The sequence below is a fragment of the Eschrichtius robustus genome, chromosome 13 (assembly GCF_028021215.1).
Source record: "Eschrichtius robustus isolate mEscRob2 chromosome 13, mEscRob2.pri, whole genome shotgun sequence".
Classification (NCBI taxonomy): Eukaryota; Metazoa; Chordata; class Mammalia; order Artiodactyla; family Eschrichtiidae; genus Eschrichtius; species Eschrichtius robustus.
In genome coordinates this window covers 78,882,224-78,902,256 of record NC_090836.1, presented here as the reverse complement: position 1 = coordinate 78,902,256, position 20,033 = coordinate 78,882,224, and the positions used below count along the sequence as shown (strand labels likewise).

At 34.7% G+C, this 20,033-nt stretch overlaps 1 protein-coding gene across 2 annotated transcripts in view; it reads left to right on the top strand.

The window, feature by feature from the left end:
* Positions 1–20,033, top strand: part of EEA1 (early endosome antigen 1) — a 134,862-nt gene that overhangs the window by 51,148 nt on the left and 63,681 nt on the right. For both annotated transcript variants that reach the window (XM_068560277.1, XM_068560278.1), the window contains 4 exons: positions 887–1,000; positions 6,764–6,885; positions 7,803–7,958; positions 13,685–13,801. In XM_068560277.1, the coding sequence (XP_068416378.1) occupies positions 887–1,000; positions 6,764–6,885; positions 7,803–7,958; positions 13,685–13,801 (509 nt within the window). The remainder of the gene's footprint in view (positions 1–886; positions 1,001–6,763; positions 6,886–7,802; positions 7,959–13,684; positions 13,802–20,033) is intronic.

The window sequence follows — 20,033 nt, the reverse complement described above, 5'->3', positions numbered from 1 at the left end:
TGCAATGAATAATCAAAATTATATTTTGAGATTAGCTATTGTATTTAATGTCCCTCTGAAATCCCTTTTCTTTATGAGAATGAAGTAGTAGGAGCTGACTGCATATTTTAATTGATTATTTTATTTAAGACCTTGATTGTTCTTAAAACAGTGCTAATTTCATTTCACATTGTGACACATTTCATCAGAGGCGCAGGATATATTCCTTTTTGGTCAGTTGACAGATACAGGAAAATAACTGAGAAACGTGAAGTCAAAATAATCCTTAAACAAATATTTATAAATTATTTGGGTATGATTGCTAAATATTCCTTTCATTTGTTTTACATGTTTGTAAACTATGACTTGAGCCTTAAATGAATTGGCTATGCTTAATTCTTTCTTTTTTTAAAAAAATAAATTTATTTATTTTATTTTTGGCTGCGTTGGGTCTTTGTTGCTGAATGCTGGCTTTCTCTAGTTGCGGCGAGCTGGGGCTACTCTTTGTTGTGGTGTGCGGGCTTCTCATCGCAGTGGCTTCTCTTGTTGCAGAGCACAGGCTCTAGGCACGCAGGCTTCAGTATTTGCGGCACGTGGGCTCGGTAGTTGTGGCTCACAGGCTCTAGAGTGCAGGCTCAGTAGTTGTGGCGCACGGGCTTACTTGCTCCGAGGCATGTGGGATCTTCCTGGACCAGGGCTCCAACCCGTGTCCCCTTCATTGACAGGCGGATTCTTAACCAGGGAAGCCCTATGCTTAATTCTTAAAATGTGAAGATACTCTACTTGTAATTGGCTAGTAGACGCATGTTGATTGTCTTTAACTTCTACAATGATTATGATATAAGTAATAACAATTTAGGAAATGTAATTCACATTGTATTTGAATAATTACTGTACTTTTTTGTAGAACTGCAGTCTCTGGAACAGAAGTTAGAAGAAGCCCAAACAGAAAATTTTAATATTAAGCAAATGAAAGACTTATTTGAACAGAAAGCGGCCCAACTTGCCACTGAAATTGCAGGTAAATTAAATCACAATTATTTAGCCAATATATCAGTCACATTACAATTTTGCCATTGTATATCCTAGAAATAAACATTGTATTTTACTGTGATAAAGCATTTGTTATAGATTGTGGTGGTGATTACTGGCATTTAATGATAATAGAGTTGCTATATAAGTTATTTTGTTTGTTCTTCCACCTCCTCCCTTCAAAGGACTGATTTTCTCTGTAAAATTCTTCCTGAATTTTAGAGAGGATGAATTTTCTTTTCGGGTATGCTTAAAGATTAACAAGTAACATTTTGAAGAAGTCAAATAATATAGTACAGATTTAACATTTGGTTATACTAACAATTACATATAATTTTTTTAACTACATATATATGCTTTTAGGTAAAATATTGTACGTGATTAAGTATACATTAAAATGCTAATTAGTAATTTATTGCTGTGTGGAATTTATGTAGACAAAGACATTTGATCATTTAAAGTTTATCATTTAGCACCAGAGGGCAGACAGCAGAAGCAAGAAGAACTACAGTCATGCAGCCTGTGGAACAAAAACCACATTCACAGAAAGATAGACAAGATGAAAAGGCAGAGGGCTATGTACCAGATGAAGGAACAAGATAAAACCCCAGAAAAACAACTAAATGAAGTGGAGATAGGCAACCTTCCAGAAAAAGAATTCAGAATAATGATAGTGAAGATGACCCAGGACCCCGGAAAAAGAATGGAGGCAAAGATCGAGAAGATGCAAGAAATGTTTAACAAAGACCTAGAAGAATTAAAGAACAAACAAACAGAGATGAACAATACAATAACTGAAATGAAAACTACACTACAAGGAATCAATAGCAGAATAACTGAGGCAGAAGAATGGATAAGTGACCTGGAAGACAGAATGGTGGAATTCACTGCTGCAGAACAAAATAAAGAAAAAAGAATGAAAAGAAATGAAGACAGCCTAAGAGACCTCAGGGACAACATTAAACGCAACAACATTCACATTATAGGGGTCCCAGAAGAAGAAGAGAGAGAGAAAGGACCAGAGAAAATATTTGCAGAGATTATAGTCGAAAACTTCCCTAACATGGGAAAGGAAATAGCCACCCAAGTCCAGGAAGCGCAGCGAGTCCCATACAGGATAAACCCAAGGAGAAACACGCTGAGACACATAGTAATCAAATTGGCAAAAATTAAAGGCGAAGAAAAATTATTGAAAGCCACAAGGGAAAAACGACAACATACAAGGCAACTCCCATAAGGTTAACAGCTGATTTCTCAGCAGAAACTCTGCAAGCCAGAAGGGAGTGGCATGATATACTTAAAGTGATGAAAGGGAAGAACCTACAACCTAGATTAGTCTACCCGGCAAGGATCTCATTTAGATTTGATGGAGAAATCAAAAGCTTTACAGACAAGCAAAAGCTAAGAGAATTCAGCACCACCAAACCAGCTCTACAACAAATGCTAAAGGAACTTCTCTAAGTGGGAAACACAAGAGCAGACAAGGACCTACAAAAACAAACCCAAAACAATTAAGAAAATAGTCATAGGAACATACATATCGATAATTACCTTAAATGTGAATGGATTAAATGCTCCAACCAAAAGACACAGGCTTGCTGAATGGATACAAAAACAAGACCCATATATATGCTGTCTACAAGGGACCCACTTCAGACCTAGGGACACATACAGACTGAAAGTGAGGGGATGGAAAAAGATATTCCATGCAAATGGAAGTCGAAAGAAAGCTGGAATAGCAATACTCATATCAGATAAAATGGACTTTAAAATAAAGAATGTTCCAAGAGACAAGGAAGGACACCACATAATGATCAAGGGATCAGTCCAAGAAGAAGATATAACAATTATAAATATATATGCACCCAACATAGGAGCACCTCAATACATAAGGCAACTGCTAACAGCTGTAAAAGAGGAAATCGACAGTAACACAATAATAATGGGGGACTTTAGCACCTCACTTACACCAATGGACAGATCATCCAAAATGAAAATAAAGGAAGGAATAAATAAAGGAAACAGAAGCTTTAAATGACACAGTAGACCAGATAGATTTAATTGATATTTATAGGGCATTCCATCCAGAGGCAGCAGATTACACTTTCTTCTCAAGTGCGCGTGGAATGTTCTCCAAGATAGAACACATCTTGGGTCACAAATCAAGCCTCAGTAAATTGAAGAAAATTGAAATCATATCAAGCATCTTTTCTGAGCACAATGCTATCAGAGTAGAAATGAATTACAGGGGAAAAAACGTAAAAAACACAAACACATGGAGGCTAAACACTACGTTACTAAATAACCAAGAGATCACTGAAGAAGTCAAAGAGGAAATCAAAAAATACCTAGAAACAAATGACAATGAAAACACGACAATCCAAAACTAATGGGATGCAGCAAAAGCAGTTCTAAGCGGGAAGTTTATAGCTATACAAGCCTACCTCAAGAAACAAGAAAAATCTCAAATAAACAATCTAAACTTACACCTAAAGGAAGTAGAGAAAGAAGAACAAACAAAACCCAAAGTTGGCAGAAGGGAAGAAATAATAAAGAAAAGAGCAGAAATAAATGAAATAGAAACAAAGAAAACAATAGCAAAGATCAATAAAACTGAAAGCTGGTTCTTTGAGAAGATAAGCAAAATGGATAAACCATTAGCAAGACTCATCAAGAAAAAGAGGGAGAGGACTCAAATCAATAAAATTAGAAATGAAAAAGGAGAAGTTACAACAGACACCACAGAAATACAAAGCATCCTAAGAGACTGCTACCAGCAACTCTATGCCAGTAAAATGGACAACCTGGAAGAAATGGACAAATTCTTAGAAAGGTATAACCTTCCAAGACTGAACCAGGAAGAAATAGAAAATATGGACAGACCACTCACAAGTAATGTAATTGAAATTGTGATTAAAAATCTTCAAACAAACAAAAGTCCAGGACCAGATGGCTTCACAGATGAATTCTATCAAACATTTAGAGAAGAGCTAACACCCATCCTTCTCAAACTCTTCCAAAAAATTGCAGAGGAAGGAACACTCCCAAACTCATTCTATGAGACCACCATCACCCTGATACCAAAACCAGAGAAAGATACTACAAAAAAAGAGGATTACAGACCAATATCACTGATGAATATAGATGCAAATATCCTCAACAAAATACTAGCAAACAGAATCCAACAACACATTAAAAGGATCATATACCATGATCAAGTGGGATTTATCCCAGGGATGCAAGGATTCTTCAATATATGCAAATCAATCAATGTGATACACCATATTAACAAATTGAAGAATAAAAACCATATGATCATCTAAATAGATGCAGAAAAAGCTTTTGACAAAATTCAACACCCATTTATGATAAAAACTCTCCAGAAAGTGGGCATAGAGGGAAACTACCTCAGCAGAATAAAAACCATATATGACAAACCCACAGCAAATATCATTCTCAATGGTGAAAAACTGAAAGCATTTCCTCTAAGATCAGGAACAAGACAAGGATGTCCACTCTCACCGCTATTATTCAACATAGTTTTGGAAGTCCTAGCCCCGGCAATCAGAGAAGTAAAAGAAGTGAAAGGAATACAAATTGGAAAAGAAGAAGTAAAACTGTCACTGTTTGCAGATGACATGATACTATACATAGAGAATCCTAAAGATGCCACCAGAAAACTACTAGAGCTAATCAATGAATTTGGTAAAGTTGCAGGGTACAAAATTAATGCACAGAACTCTCTTGCATTCCTATACACTAATGATGTTAAATCTGAAAGAGAAATTAAGGAAACACTCCCATTTAACCATTGCAACAAAAAGAATAAAATACCTAGGAATAAACCTACCTAGGGAGACAAAAGACCTGTATGCAGAAAACTATAAGACACTGATGAAAGAAATTAAAGATGGTACCAACAGATGGAGATATATACCATGTACTTGTTTTGGAAGAATCAATGTTGTGAAAATGACTATACTACCCAAAGCAATCTACAGATTCAATACAATCCCTATCAAATTACCAATGGCATTTTTTTACGGTACTAGAACAAAAAATTTTAAAATTTGTATGGAGACACAAAAGGCCCCAAATAGCCAAAGCAGTCTTGAGGGAAAAAAACAGAGCTGGAGGAATCAGACTCCCTGACTTCAGACTAAACTGCAAAGCTACAGTAATCAAGACAATATGGTACTGGCACAAAAACAGAAACATAGATCAATGGAACAAGATAGAAAGCCCAGAGATAAACCCACGCACCTATGGTCAACTAATCTATGACATAGGAGGTAAGGATATACAGTGGTGAAAAGACAGCCTCTTCAATAAGTGGTACTGGGAAAACTGGGCAGCCACATGTAAAGGAATGAAATTAGAACACTCCCTAACACCATACACAAAAGTAAACTCAAAATGGATTCGAGACCTAAATATAAGACCGTACACTATAAAACTCTTAGAGGAAAACATAGGAAAAACACTCTTTGGCATAAATCACAGGAAGATCTTTTTTGATCCACCTCCTAGAGTAATGGAAATAAAAGCAAAAATAAACAAATGGGACCTAATGAAACTTCAAAGCTTTTGCACAGCAAAGGAAACCATAAACAAGACGAAAATACAACTATTAGAATGGGAGAAAATATTTGCAAATGAATCAACAGACAAAGGATTAATCTCCAAAATATATAAACAGCTCTTGCAGCTCAATATTAAAAAAAGAAACAACCCAATCCAAAAATGGGCAGAAGACCTAAATAGATATTTCTCCAAAGAAGACATACAGATGGCCAAGAAGCACATGAAAAGCTGCTCAACATCACTAATTATTAGAGAAATGCAAATCAAAACTACAATGAGGTATCACCTCACCCAAGTTAGAATGGGCATCATCAGAAAATCTACAAACAACAAATGCTGGAGAGGGTGTGGAGAAAAGGGAACCCTCTTGCACTGTTGGTGGGAATGTAAACTGATACAGCCACTATGGAGAACAGTATGGAGGTTCCTTAAAAAACTGAAAATAGCATTACCACATGATCCAGCAATCCCACTACTGGGCATATACGCAGAGAAAACCACAATTCAAAAAGACACATGTACCCCAATGTTCATTGCAGCACTATTTACAATAGCCAGGTCATGGAAGCAACCTAAATGCCCATCGACAGACGAATGGATAAAGAAGAGGTGGTACATATATACAATGGAATATTACTCAGCCATTAAAAGGAACAAAATTGAGTCATTTGTTGAGACATGGATGGATCTAGAGACTGTCATACAGAGTGAAGTAAGTCAGAAAGAGAAAAACAAATATCGTATATTAATGCATATATGTGGAACCTAGAAAAATGGTACAGATGAACCGGTTTGCAGGGCAGAAATTGAGACACAGATGTAGAGAACAAACGTATGGGAACCAAGCAGGGAAAGCGGCGGGGGGGTGGTGGTGGTGGTGGGATGAATTGGGCGATTGGGATTGACATGTATACATTGACGTGTATAAAATTGATGACTAACAAGAGCCTGCTGTATAAGAAAATAAATAAAATTAAATTAAAAAATTAAAAAAAGTTTATCATTTAATGTAATCAGAAGTATTTTATTGTATATATTTATGGTTATCAAAGGAATGTGAATTTGAATTAGAGTGATATATAGATATATACTGGAATATACAAGAATTTATAAAACTGTTCTTCCCTAGAGTTAATGTCATGTCATTTGTGTAACTATCCTGAATTAGATATAAAGTCAAAATATGATGAAGAAAGGAGTCTTCGAGAAGCTGCTGAACAAAAAGTGACACATCTAACAGAAGAATTAAACAAAGGAGCAACTATAATTCACGATCTAAAGACTGAACTGGTAATTTAGAAGCCATTTATTAGAATGTACCTTATTTGAAATTGAAAAATGAAATATATACACTGATGAAACGTTTTTGAAAGTACAGCCTGAGTAGAATGGAGGAAAGAAAAAATTCCCTATAGTTTTACCACGTAAATGTATATACTTTATATGATTTTTAAAGTAAAAATGGAATTTTATGACACATAATTTATGACATTAACATTTTTGTTGTTTCTATCTTAGTATCAACTGTCTTTTTTAGTAGTTTCCATATTTGCATCTCTGATCTTACCATCCCTTGAACTTTAGTTTTATAAATCCATACTTTTAGGATACTTCTGATTGCATTTCTAGCTTTCATTTCAAATTCAACAAGTATAACATCAAGTCATCCTGTTTCCTCTGTAACTGTATTTCTGTCATTGGTACCATGTATTTTCATCACTCTCCCCAGGCTTAACAACTTTGGATCTGTCCTTGCCTCCTTTCTGTCCTTTATTTAGCACTCAAGAAATATATGAATAAATGAATCAACTGTATTCAACCTGCAACAAACCCAAATTATGCTTATACCTGTTTTTTCTTCATGTTATTGACCAGTTTCGTAGGATAAAAAAATGAAGGAATTTAGCATTTATCAAGTGATTGTTATTACCAGTGGGTGTAGTTTGTGAAGGAAAGGAAAGCAATTAAAGCGCTAAGGATAATTGTGAATTTGCGATTTTGTACCATGAGTGGTAATACTATTAAGTATAAGATAGAGCGGGAAAAGGAGAGGATTGTTGGGGGAAGACATCAGTGTTTGATGTTTGGAATCTAGTAATTGATATTAAAGATTGTTTTATTTTGATTTCTTAGTAGTAAAACTATTTTAAAAATGTGTGTTATTTTAGTTTCACTGTGATTTTTAATAAAAATGTGTTGCTTCACAGCTTCAGAGACCTGGAATAGAAGATGTTGCTGTCCTTAAGAAAGAACTGGTCCAAGTTCAAACGCTAATGGACAACATGACCTTGGAACGTGAGAGAGAATCTGAAAAACTCAAAGATGAATGCAAAAAGTTACAAGCAGAACATGCTCACTCACAGGTAATGAAGTTTAGTGCACTTAAACGAGATTGATGTTAACTTGTTTAGTGTGCACTCTTGAGTGAAGCCAGGATTTTTCTGAGTGACCTATCAAGCAGTATTTGCCTTTCTTTCATCTGGTCTGGGTAATATTGTATATAGTCAATATGGTCTGATAGTCAATATTTTTAATCTTTGCTCTATGAAGCTAGAGACTTAGAGAAGAATGTTTGCATACAAGAGTATTATTCTGTTTAATAAATGATGTATATTGTGTAGAAATTATATTTAAAGTTAAATTTGCTCCAGACTAGTCAGTAAGTAGTAATTAAGTTTATTTCAGTTTGGTAGGGGTAAAGGAAGTATGATTTCATTTTCTTCATTTGTATAACCAATGTTGTTTAGAAAAAGTATTTAAGACTTATTTTCCATTCGACTTCTTTTTCATTTATCAGCTATTTAATTATGTGGTTGAAAGAAGTCATAAAAATCATCTAGTCTAACACTCCATCCAGGAATTCCCTTTATAGCATCTCTGATAAGTGATCTACAACTCTTGCTAGGTGACGTGGGGGGTGCATATTTCTTCCTAAGTCAGCCATTCCATTGAGTTGGCATTTGTTTCCCTATGATTTACATGCACTGGTTCCAGTTCTCAGGAATTAAACATAATAAATTGTTCTTTTCCACATGAAATATTTGAAGACTGTTCATATTTACTCTGAGTTTTTTTCTCTTCCAGGATTCTCAGTTTTTTTCTCTTCCAGGATTCTCTTCCAGAAACATTCTCAGTTTCTTCTACTATTTCTTGCATGACTTTGGCCTGTAAATCCCTTATATAATTATGTCAGCATATGACAAACTCTAGGATGTGTAGTAAATATACTTGCTTAAAAATGATAGCCTTTGTCCTTCCTACTGTATCATAGGAGGTATTTTGTTATAACTACTACTATGTGTAGTTCTTAAGCTCCCATATATGATACAGACCTCTGTTTCTCATGTTTTCAGTTTAAAACGTTAAGTTATAGTGACATTTCAACTTGCATCTCTTTCTTAGAGTTTTTCAGCTGGTGATCTAAAAGCCACTCTATTCATAATTAGTAACTTATTAATGAGCTATGGAGTATAAATATAGATAAACCATGTCATCCTTTGTTTTAGTTCCTCCTATATCTTATCAGTGGAGGAATGGTGAAAGTTTATGGGTACAACATGCATAGGCATGTGAGGCTTTATGATGCCTAACACTTCAGACTTTAAAGTTTATGAACTTCAGGTGCAGATTTCCCAAAAGTGATCTTTGTAGCCCAATGACACATAGTCCCACAAATTTTCAAATAATTCCAGGGAGTTCATGAATTTATCAAAGCCAATAAAAAGCTCCTAATGTGTAATCAAGGAGAGGCTGAATCAAAGAAGTCTCATGAGGTAAAATCCCATCCAAATAATGCTTGAGTAGAAATTTCTTTTAACCCTGTAAGTTAAGTATTAAGTTTGTTTTATATTTAAGGAATCTGGGCTCAATGAGGTTAAATAACTTGTTCAAGGTCATGCACCTAACATAAAGAAGCGTGGATTAGAACTCAAGTCCTGTCTGAAGCTCGTGTTCTTTCTATATCATGTTATTTCCCATTTTAGGTGGTCTGGTGATTGCCTTAGAAGTAAATTTGTGCTATTAATCTTGATCTAATACTTATTTTTATTACTTTTTATATCTTGACATATTGTATATTTGTATTGAGTATAGCTTAAAGTACTTTTGAGTTGTGTCTCATACCATTTCCATATGAAAAAAATTACTGTCTAAATATTCCATCTCATTTATTTGTTTATAACTGTTTTTAGCTTCTGCTTACTCCTTGAAAAATGGCATGTATTTTATTAATTTGTTAAAATTCCTTTCTATTTAGTCTCAGTTAAGTGTGTTAGTGAATTCTATAACTTGAACTTAATAGAAAAAAAACTGTTTTATATATTACTGTTTTACTGAACCTAAAACATTGGAATCAGAAACAAAACAGTAAAAGGAATTAAAGAAACTAAAAATGTAATGATTTGTTTGGTATTTCTAGTTGAGGCTCAAGATATACAATCTGGTATTATACATTGTTAAATATGTTCCATTCCTTTCATTAACAATATAACTTATGAATTCATTGACATTTAAAAAAATCTAGATATTTTAGAAGGCATATAGAAAAATAACTCATTCTAAAACATTTAAAAGTACTTTTTAAATAATTAGCTTTTCTTTAGATCAGAAGTTAAGGTTAATAAAAGTATGATTCATAAAAATCTACATTATTAAAAATATCAAAGCTATAATCAACTTATATTTGGTGTTGTCTTTAATGGAAATGATTTTTTAAGAATTTAATTTTTATGCCAAATATACTTATTTGAATCCCAATTTTTAAAGCTAAAAAGGTTATAAAGAGATGGAATAAGTACGATTACACTCATGCATAGTTACTAAAGAGAGCATTTAAGTATCATTTAAACGAATGCTAGTGTAAGAGATCAGATTTAGAGGTGTGTTTGGACTTTTTATTTTATGTTCAATGTGTACTTTTGTCAGTCTTGTCTTCCACCTTTCATCCATCATTTTATTTTATTTTTTTCTGCTTTCTAATGGAGATGCTTAAACTTGAGGTAATGTGTTTTTGGAAGGCTTTTTAATATTAGTAGTTTAGTACTACTTTTAATATAGCACCTTCTAGCACCATATGGCAATTTTGTGTTTTAAGGCAATCTCAGAACTTCAAACATATGCTCATTTTTGTTTTATTAATCAAGCAAATTTTTAACCATCTTTAAAATGATTATTTACTAAAACTAGTAGAATATTAGGACAATAATTATAATAAAGCACTAGCAGGAGGTTTGCATGAAATATTTTTCCTTAATTATTTTGTAATTTAAAATTTTGTAGTAAAAATTCGATGTTAAATTCAATAACGTGGCTTCAAGGAAATGCAAACTATATAGGGTCTTATATACTGTTTCCTTGTGTACAAATATCTTGTAACTTCTTGGAGATAGAGTCATTCATCCCTTTAGTGAGTATTTTTTGAATGCCTGAGTGTCAGCAACTATTTTACATGTGGGAAATACAACAGTGAATAAGATACAGTGCCTGCTCTCATAAAGCTTATATTCCTTTGTGGAAACCAAATAATATATAAGTAAACCAAATCATGATAGAAAGTCAGTTAATGCTAAGTGCTATATAGAAAAACAAAGCAGGATATGGACAGTAGTGGGGCTGGCAATAATGTGGGACAATTTTAGATAGCATGATCAGGGAAGGTATCCTCAAAGAGGATACATGGGAGAAGAATGAAGTAAGCAAGAAGCAGGGTGAAGAATTGGGAGCAGCATTCCCAGGAAGAGAGAGTGCAAGTGCTAAAGATTTCTAGGCACAGATGAGCTTGCCCCATTAACTAGTGAGGACTGTCTGTGTGACTTGAAGAACCTTCTTTTTGAATTTCACCCATAGTGATATTACTATAGTGAATGTATTTATTTCCTTTGAAATTTTGTCTTTCTTCAGTCTTTATTTTTTTTTAAATAGAAACATATGATCACTGTCAAAAATTAAAACGACTCATAATGTGCAGTAGAGAGAGTGAAAGTGTCCTATAATTCACTCCTGTTCCTCCCCTTCCCCATAACTAAAATGTACCTTTAGGTGTATACTTTTCCCACTTCTTTCTTTTTTCCCCCCTTGAGTAAAGTGAAAAATTTTAAATGCTTGCTTTTATATTTTTAAAAATTCTAGTTTAAAAACATATACATATTTAGTGTACGAAGGATACATTATAAAATTATTTATGTTACTGTATCTAAAAGGATACATTTGCTTTACATTTTCTTTGTTTAGTTCCTTTTATATGTTGGCATTTATCAGCAAGATAGATACTAGATAGATGTTACACATGGCTAACTGTATCTTATAAACTTCAATGTGGAATCGTGGTATTTTAATGAAATATACTCAAAATTTGCATTTTAGTACACTGTTACTTATTTCTGTTTATTATGTGTGAGATATTCTAGTAATTCCTTTGAAGAGGGAGTTAGAAGTAGGGATTTAAATACGATGATTTATTTTCCTGTGTGATAAGTAGGCATTTGTACTACATGATTAAAACATACTAATTTAAAGTAGCTGGATTGTTCCTAATATTTTTATTAACATCCATAATGTTGCTAATAGAAAGTGATTCTGAGATTCAAAGTTGTTAGACATAGCAAATTGAAATAAACTTCCAATACCTATATCCATTTCAAGGTTACACGACCAGTTCAAGACAGAAAGTGTTTAGGATATACTTTTTACCTGAAAACAGTTAAAAATACATGAATATTTAAACATTTTTCTTCTTTGAAGTATATTTTATATACATGTTTTCCTTAAAAAATCAGGTTATAAACATATCTCAGACGTGCTGTCATTCCCCAAAACATTTTTGAAACCTCTTTTTATTGACTTTAAACCAGTTTGGAAAGCACTCAAAAAACTAGTTTCATTAATTTATGGTTATTAAAATAAGCCCAAGTGTTTGATCATTCAGTTCAGTTACCTTGTTTACTAGTTTGTTTCTAAAACTTTATACCTTCATCCATTATCCTTATACCTTCATCCACAGTGGATTTGGTTTTATTACAATGAGAATCCTTTAACAAAAAAAAGGGCCACGCATTCTGGAAGGCTTTCCAAAAGAAGTAGCAAAGATCACTTGGCATTATTGTCACAATAAATTAGTAGCCTTCGAAGATTTTTTCCTTGAAGATGAAAGTACTCACTTGTAATATATGATATAGGTAACTGCAATGTGTTCATTTAAAAAAATTAAGAAATTTATTGTATTCATATTACAGTTTATTTACTGATGAAGAATATAGGCAATGAAAATAATCGTAACGTTAAGAATGTAAAAAGTAAAGCCAGTAAGCAGTATTAGAAATGAAAAAGTTCTCCTGTTAATATCACTTGCAGGAAACCATACTTAAAAGGCAGTACTTAGTCTCTCTCTAGTGGTTGAAGCTTTCATGTATAGGAAGCTTGTATTTCCAGGCTCTTTGCTTATCTTTCTCTTACCTTATTTATTAAATGATTAAACCATTGTTTTCATTATAGACATTAATTTTCATTTAAACAATATTAAATGCATTAAAGCAAATTCATACCCAGCTATTCTCCATGATCACAGAGTGATCCAGGTTAATAAAACTATATATAGCTTCTGTTTGATAACTTCTTTGGACAAATACTTTCCATTACAGTCCAAAAGATGATTCACCACTTTCAAAGGTAATTCTATGTTGGTTGTTGCATTTAACATGATTCTGAAGTAAAAAAAAGGCTGTGCACAGAAACTGGGAGAAAATATAGGCATAACTTGCATATCCTTTTTAAATTCAGGAGGATTAAAGTATAGAATTTAAAGCCAGTAAATTCATGTTTGCAGTTTGGTGCTTACTTCAGACACATAAAATAGGATGTCAACCTTTCATTTCATGTATTATTAAATAAATGAAGTTGTATATTTTGGATAAATTTTAAAAATTAATTTTCAGCCAGAAAAGATGTAGGGGTGGTAAGATAAAGAATCAAGTTGAAATTTCTGAGTTATTTCAGTTCAACAACAATGACAAAAATCTATGTAATCTGAAAACCTTTGGATGCTTCCATTTCCTTTTTTATTTTAGTTTGCTCTAATTTTTTTTTTTCCTTTTAGGCCACAATAAACCAGCTGAGGAGTGAACTTGCCAAAGGCCCCCAGGAAGTTGCTGTGTATGTGCAGGAACTACAAAAACTTAAAAGTTCAGTTAATGAATTAACACAAAAAAATCAGGTGAGAATTTAAAAACTACATATAATGGTGAATTGATTTTATAGACCTTAAATTTTAATCTTGTGTATGTTATTTATATATTGGCACAGTACAGTATGACTTGTTCTGTGTGGGTTTTTTTTTTAAGTGTTATTTACATTCACATTGTTATGCAACCAATTTCAGAAGTCTTTTCATCTTGTAAAACTAAAACTCAACACTCATTAAACAACTCCCCATTCACTGTCTCCCCTGCCCCAAACCCCTTCTACTTTCTATATCTATGAATTTACTGTTCTAAGTAACTCATATGAGTGGAATCATACAGTATTTGTCTTGTTGTGTTTGGCTTATTTCACATAGGATAATGTCCTCAAGGTTCATTCATGTTATAGCATGTGTCAGAATTTCCTACCTTTTTAAGGTTATATTACATTGTATGTATATATTGTATTATCTATCATCTGTTGCTTCCTTCTTTTGGCTAGTTCTGTTGTCAATAGTGCTGCTTTCAACGTGGGTATACAAATATCTATTTGTGATCCTGCTTTCATTTTTTTTTTTGGGTAGATACCCAGAATTGGAATTGCTGGATCGTATTGGTAATTCTATTTTCAGTTTTTTGAAGAAATCACCATACTGTTTTCCATAGTGGCTATATCCTTTTAAATTCTCATCAACAGTGCACAAGGATTCAACAGTTTCTTCACATCCTTGCCAACATTTGTTATTTTCTGTGATTTTTATTTGTCTGTTTTTTTTATAGTAACCATCCTAATGAGTGTTAAGGTGGTATCTCCTCATGGTTGATTTGCATTTCCCTAATGATTAAGATGTTGAGCATCTTTTCATATGCTTGTTGGCTATGTAATTTTCTTTGGGTTGTTTGTGTTTTTGTGTTGAGTTGTAGGAATTCTTTATATGTTTTTTGATATTAACTCCTTATCAGATATATGATTTGCAAATATTTTCTCTTAGGTTGCCTTTTCACTCTGTTGATTGTATCTTTTTATAAAGGAAAAACGCTCCTGTGTGTCTGTACTCTCAATACTGTACTACAGCTTCACTTCTGACATCAGATGTGAGGGTGTTCCGTATATTAACGGTTCTCAACACCAGCTGGGTGTCCTACAGTTTAGCTCAACTCTTACACTGCTTACCTGGAGCTAGCATCAGATTCCACAGATGAAGGGTGCAGTCCTGCAGGGCTGTGCCTGAGCACCCCAACCCCACCTCCCCCACGCACCCCAATTCAGACACCAACTGAAAGTCCAGCTTGTTACTTGTACTTCTGACCAACTGGCTATAAATGGGAGGTTCCCAATCCCCTGCCTCCGGTGTGATTAATTTGCTAGAGTAACTCACAAAATTTGGGAAGACGTTTTATTTACTAGATTACTGGCTTATTATAGATGACTATAACATAAGAACAGTGAGATGGAAGAGATGCATAGGGCGAGATATGTGTGAAAGGGTTTGAAGCTTCCCTGCTTTCTCTGGGTGCTCTCCACGTGTTCACCAACTCAGAGTCTCTCAAAACCCTTTCCTTCCTACACGGGCATGATTGATTAAATCATTGACCACTGGTGATTAATTTAACCTTTAGCCCCTCTTCCCTCCCTGGAGGTCGGGGTGGGACTGAAAGTTCCAACCTTTTCTTCAAGGTTGGTTCCCCTGGCAACCAACCCCCATCCTTAGGGCTTTCTAAAAAATCACTTCATGAATACGAACTCATAGGTGGTTGAAAGGGGCTTGTTAGGAATAACAAAGGATATCTTTATTGCTCTTATCACAGGGAATTCCTGGGGTTTTAGGAGCCTGGTTCCAGGAATGGGGACCAAGACCAAATGTATGTTTTACAATATCACACCTTTGATGCACGGAAGTTTTAAATTTGAGAGAATTCAATTTATCTATTTTTATTTTTGTTGCTATGCTTTTGGTGCCATATCCAAGAAATCATTGCTAAGTTCAGCGTCATGAAGCTTTTCACCTATGTTTTCTTCTAATAGTTTTATAGTTTTAGGTCTTTGATTCATTTTGAATTATTTTTTTTAATAGTGTAAGGTAAGGGTCCAGTTTCATTCTTTTGCATATGGAAATCCAGTTTTCCCAGCACCATTTGTTGAAAGGACTGTCCTTTTCCTATTGAATGGTCCTGGAGCCCTTGTTGAAAATCATTTGACCATGTATGTGAGTGTTTATTTCTGGGCTCTCTAGTCTTCCTCTGTTGGTCTATATGTCTTTCTTTACGCCAGTACCACATTGTTTTGACTACTGAATGTTTCAATCAGTTTTGAAATCAGAAAGTATGAGACCTCCAACTTTGTTCTTATTCTGTATTCTGTAATGTTAATATTTTCTGCCTTGGTTCTTTAAAGATGAGCAACAGATAATATTTAGTTTTGGGATAGGGCAGGTACTGGTATCAGTACTTTTTTTTCCCATGTCTTTACTTTTTTGGTGGTGGAGGAATAGGAAGTTATTAAATCTTTTTACTCAAAGGTATGGTGAATTTGTTGGCTTTGCTTTAATGACTTAATTAATTCTCATATCTGCTTTTACATTTAATCTGTTGTGATATGTTTGAAGCGTGTGAAGAAAATTTAGTCTCACAGATGTGTAGTTGGAAAACGGAGGACTATCTTAATAGCCTTTTCAGATAATTGTAGCTATTTTTATTTGATATTAAACTGAAACTAAAGTATAGTTTCTCAAAAGTTAATTACAGTGTAGAATCTGAAACCATAGTAATGCAATTTTTGTACTTCGTAACAATAAAATTTTTTCCTCTGTCTTGCGTTTTGAATGGGTCTTTCCTGTGCATGATTTTGTAACATTATGCATTAGTCATGTGGAAAATATTGGTTCACTGAGTTATGCAGATTTTTTTTCCAAATATTGACACATTTCATTGTACAATATAAAACTAATCACATTTGTCAATATCACCATCAATCTTAGAATACCTTATACATATGAGGAAGTGTCAAGCTCATGGTAGTGGATACAAGTTTTCCAAAATTCTAAGCTTCATTTGGAAGCTTGAATTTTATCATTGGCAACCAATACTATCAGTTCTATCCTTTGAAGTGACAGATTTTCTTCCTCCCCAAATCTGAATAGTCATAGTTTGTCTGTCATTCTTAAAAATGGTGTTTCATGGAAAAAAGCAACTAGCTCAGTTTATAATTCAATCACATAAATGCTCTTCTGTATGACAGTTATATTATTTGGTATGCAGCAGAAGTGACCCATATATACTTCCTATTTTTTCACAGTTTTTCTTTTTTCTTGCTATTTCAAATATTGCGGCTATGAACATTCACATACAAATCTCATGCATTTGTGTAAGAATTTCTCTATTATGTAGTCTCACGGGAAATTGCTGGGTTATAGGCTATATACATAATCAAATTTACTAGGTGATCCCAAACTATTTTTCAGAGTAATTATACCAGTTTACCATTGTCCATTTTTCCGTAAACTCCTGGTGCTGACTGGTTTTTTTTTTTAATGGTCTATCCTGAAACTCTTAAAAGAGCAGCATCTCAACCGGTATATTGATACAAGTAAACATGACCTCTGGCATAATCCTGGTTATACTCCCATTAATGGAGACAGCCAGTTGCTTTTTTTTTTTTTTAAATTATTTATTTATTTATTTATTTATTTATGGCTGTGTTGGGTCTTCGTTTCTGTGCGAGGGCTTTCTCTAGTTGCGGCAAGCGGGGGCCACTCTTCATCGCGGTGCGCGGGCCTCTCACTGTCGCGGCCTCTCTTGTTGCGGAGCACAGGCTCCAGACGCGCAGGCTCAGCAATTGTGGCTCACGGGCCTAGTTGCTCCGCGGCATGTGGGATCTTCCCAGACCAGGGCTCGAACCCGTGTCCCCTGCATTAGCAGGCAGATTCTCAACCACTGCGCCACCAGGGAAGCCCCCTGACTGGTTTTTAAAATTTAATCTTTTTTATGTTTTATGAAAACCTCTGTGTCTCCCTACCCCACTTTTTTCCCTCCTGTCAAGCTATATGTAGAAAACTTCCACGTATACTCTAGTTTCATCTTTGTCCCTCAGTTTGATTTTTAATTTTTTTGAGCTCAGAGTTGACCTTCTACCTCTTGGAAATTTACCAGAGGTGTACACACAATGGATGTTTATGATCAGTGTAATTTATTTTGTCTTTTTGAAACATTAAACTATTAATAAGGGATAATGAAGCACAGGTTGTGTGTGTGTGTGTGTGTGTATATATATATATTCACACATGCATGTATACATTCACGCTATTAAAGGAAGTACTATGTTTTTTTTTTATGAATAATACATAGACTCAAGATGGTTTAGTATGGTAAAATTAGAATATTTTTGATTAGGGAATAATAGGATTTTCTACTAATCTTACTAATAGTAAGACTTCAAATTTTTTTTTTTTTTTAGAAATATAAAGTTTTCTGGTATTGTCATGTGGGCCTGTGATGCTAGTTATTCTTTTTTTTTTTAATTTTTTTTTTAATTTATTCATTTATTTTTTTATTCATTCATTTATGGCTGTGTTGGGTCTTCGTTTCTGTGTGAGGGCTTTCTGTAGTTGCGGCAAGTGGGGGCCACTCTTCATCGCGGTGCGCGGGCCTCTCACTGTAGCGGCCTCTCTTGTTGCGGAGCACAGGCTCCAGACGCGCAGGCTCAGCAGTTGTGGCTCACGGGCCTAGTCGCTCCGTGGCATGTGGGATCTTCCCAGACCAGGGCTCGAACCCGTGTCCCCTGCAATGGCAGGCAGATTCTCAACCACTGCGCCACCAAGGAAGCCCTCAAATTTTTTTTTGAAGTTTTTTCCTGTTTAGGATTTTTTTCTCCAGTTAGAGCAAGCACAGATGTGCATCTACCTTTTTTTATTATCCTTGCTCCCCGACCTCTCCTCACCCAAGTCCTTGGCAAACCATGATTGTTGACAGTGGTGATATCCAAGTGTTATGAATTTGGAAATCTCTGTGCCTGGTCTTTTGAAGGCTATTAATGAAATGCCTTGGGCAGCTTTTGTGGGTCATAGGCAGCATCAAGGTTGATAGATAACATTATAAAATATAATGAATTGAAAAAATAGTTGCTTTTGTGTTAATGTCAAGATTTTCAGCATTAAACCAGTGTTTTTTAATCACTGGCTCTGAAAACTTAAAAACAAGCCAGGAATCTTGAAGAAATTTCCTTTTTAGTTTCTAATAAGAATCATATGCTGACATTTAAACAAAATTCTGCAGCTCAATTTAATTAACTATTTCCATATAAATTCTGAACAAAATCATATGCTTATTTAAAGCTACTAATTGATCAGTATAGGTCATTGTAAGAGACTGAGTTATTATTTGGGTCTCACCTCTTACCCATTTTCCATCCTTCATTGCTCTCCGCTTTCCAACAGTCTCAGTATTAAGATGCTCATAGGCCAAAGCAGAAGCCAGATATGGCAAGTAGTTGTATTGCTGTGTATTACCACTGTATTGCAAAGTGGTATATTGAGATGAACAGCATAGTACAGTGGTCAAAGGCATGTTTAAATCCCAGCTTTGTCACTGACTGGCTGTAACACAGAGCCTCTCAAATTCTCTTTCCTCTTCTGCTAAGAAGTACTGTTATACTTATTTGCCTCTTAGGATTGATATGAGTATTAAAAAAATTAATAGATGTTGAAGTGCTTAGACCACTGCCTGGCTTAGAGTAAGCACCTCAGTGAATGTTTGTTGTTACTGTTTTTATTTACTGTAAGTTTTGTGATGCAGAGTTGAGTCAAGACCAAGGTGGATGTTTTCCTAAATTACTGCCTAGTAAATCAGGAAAGACTCTTGTTGAAGACATAACCTTTTAGCTTAGTCTTTTTTTTTTTTTTTTTTTAATGAATTTTTGGCTGTGTTGGGTCGTCGTTGCTGTGTGTGGGCTTTCTCTAGTTGTGGTGCGCGGGGTCTGCTCTTCGTTGCGGTGTGCGGGCTTCTCATTGAGGTGGCTTCTCTTGTTGCGGAGCACAGGCTCTTGGCGCACAGTCTTAGTAGTTGTGGTGCTCGGGCGCGGGCTTAGTTGCTCCGCAGCAAGTGGGAGCTTCCCGGACCAGGGATTGAACCTGTGTCCCCTACATTGGCAGGCGGATTCTTAACCACTGCACCACTAGGGAAGTCCCTTTAGCTTAGTCTTAAGGATGCTTAGGAGCATGTCACATGGCAGAGGGGTTAATGGCATTTCATTTTGAGAGCTAGATACAGAAG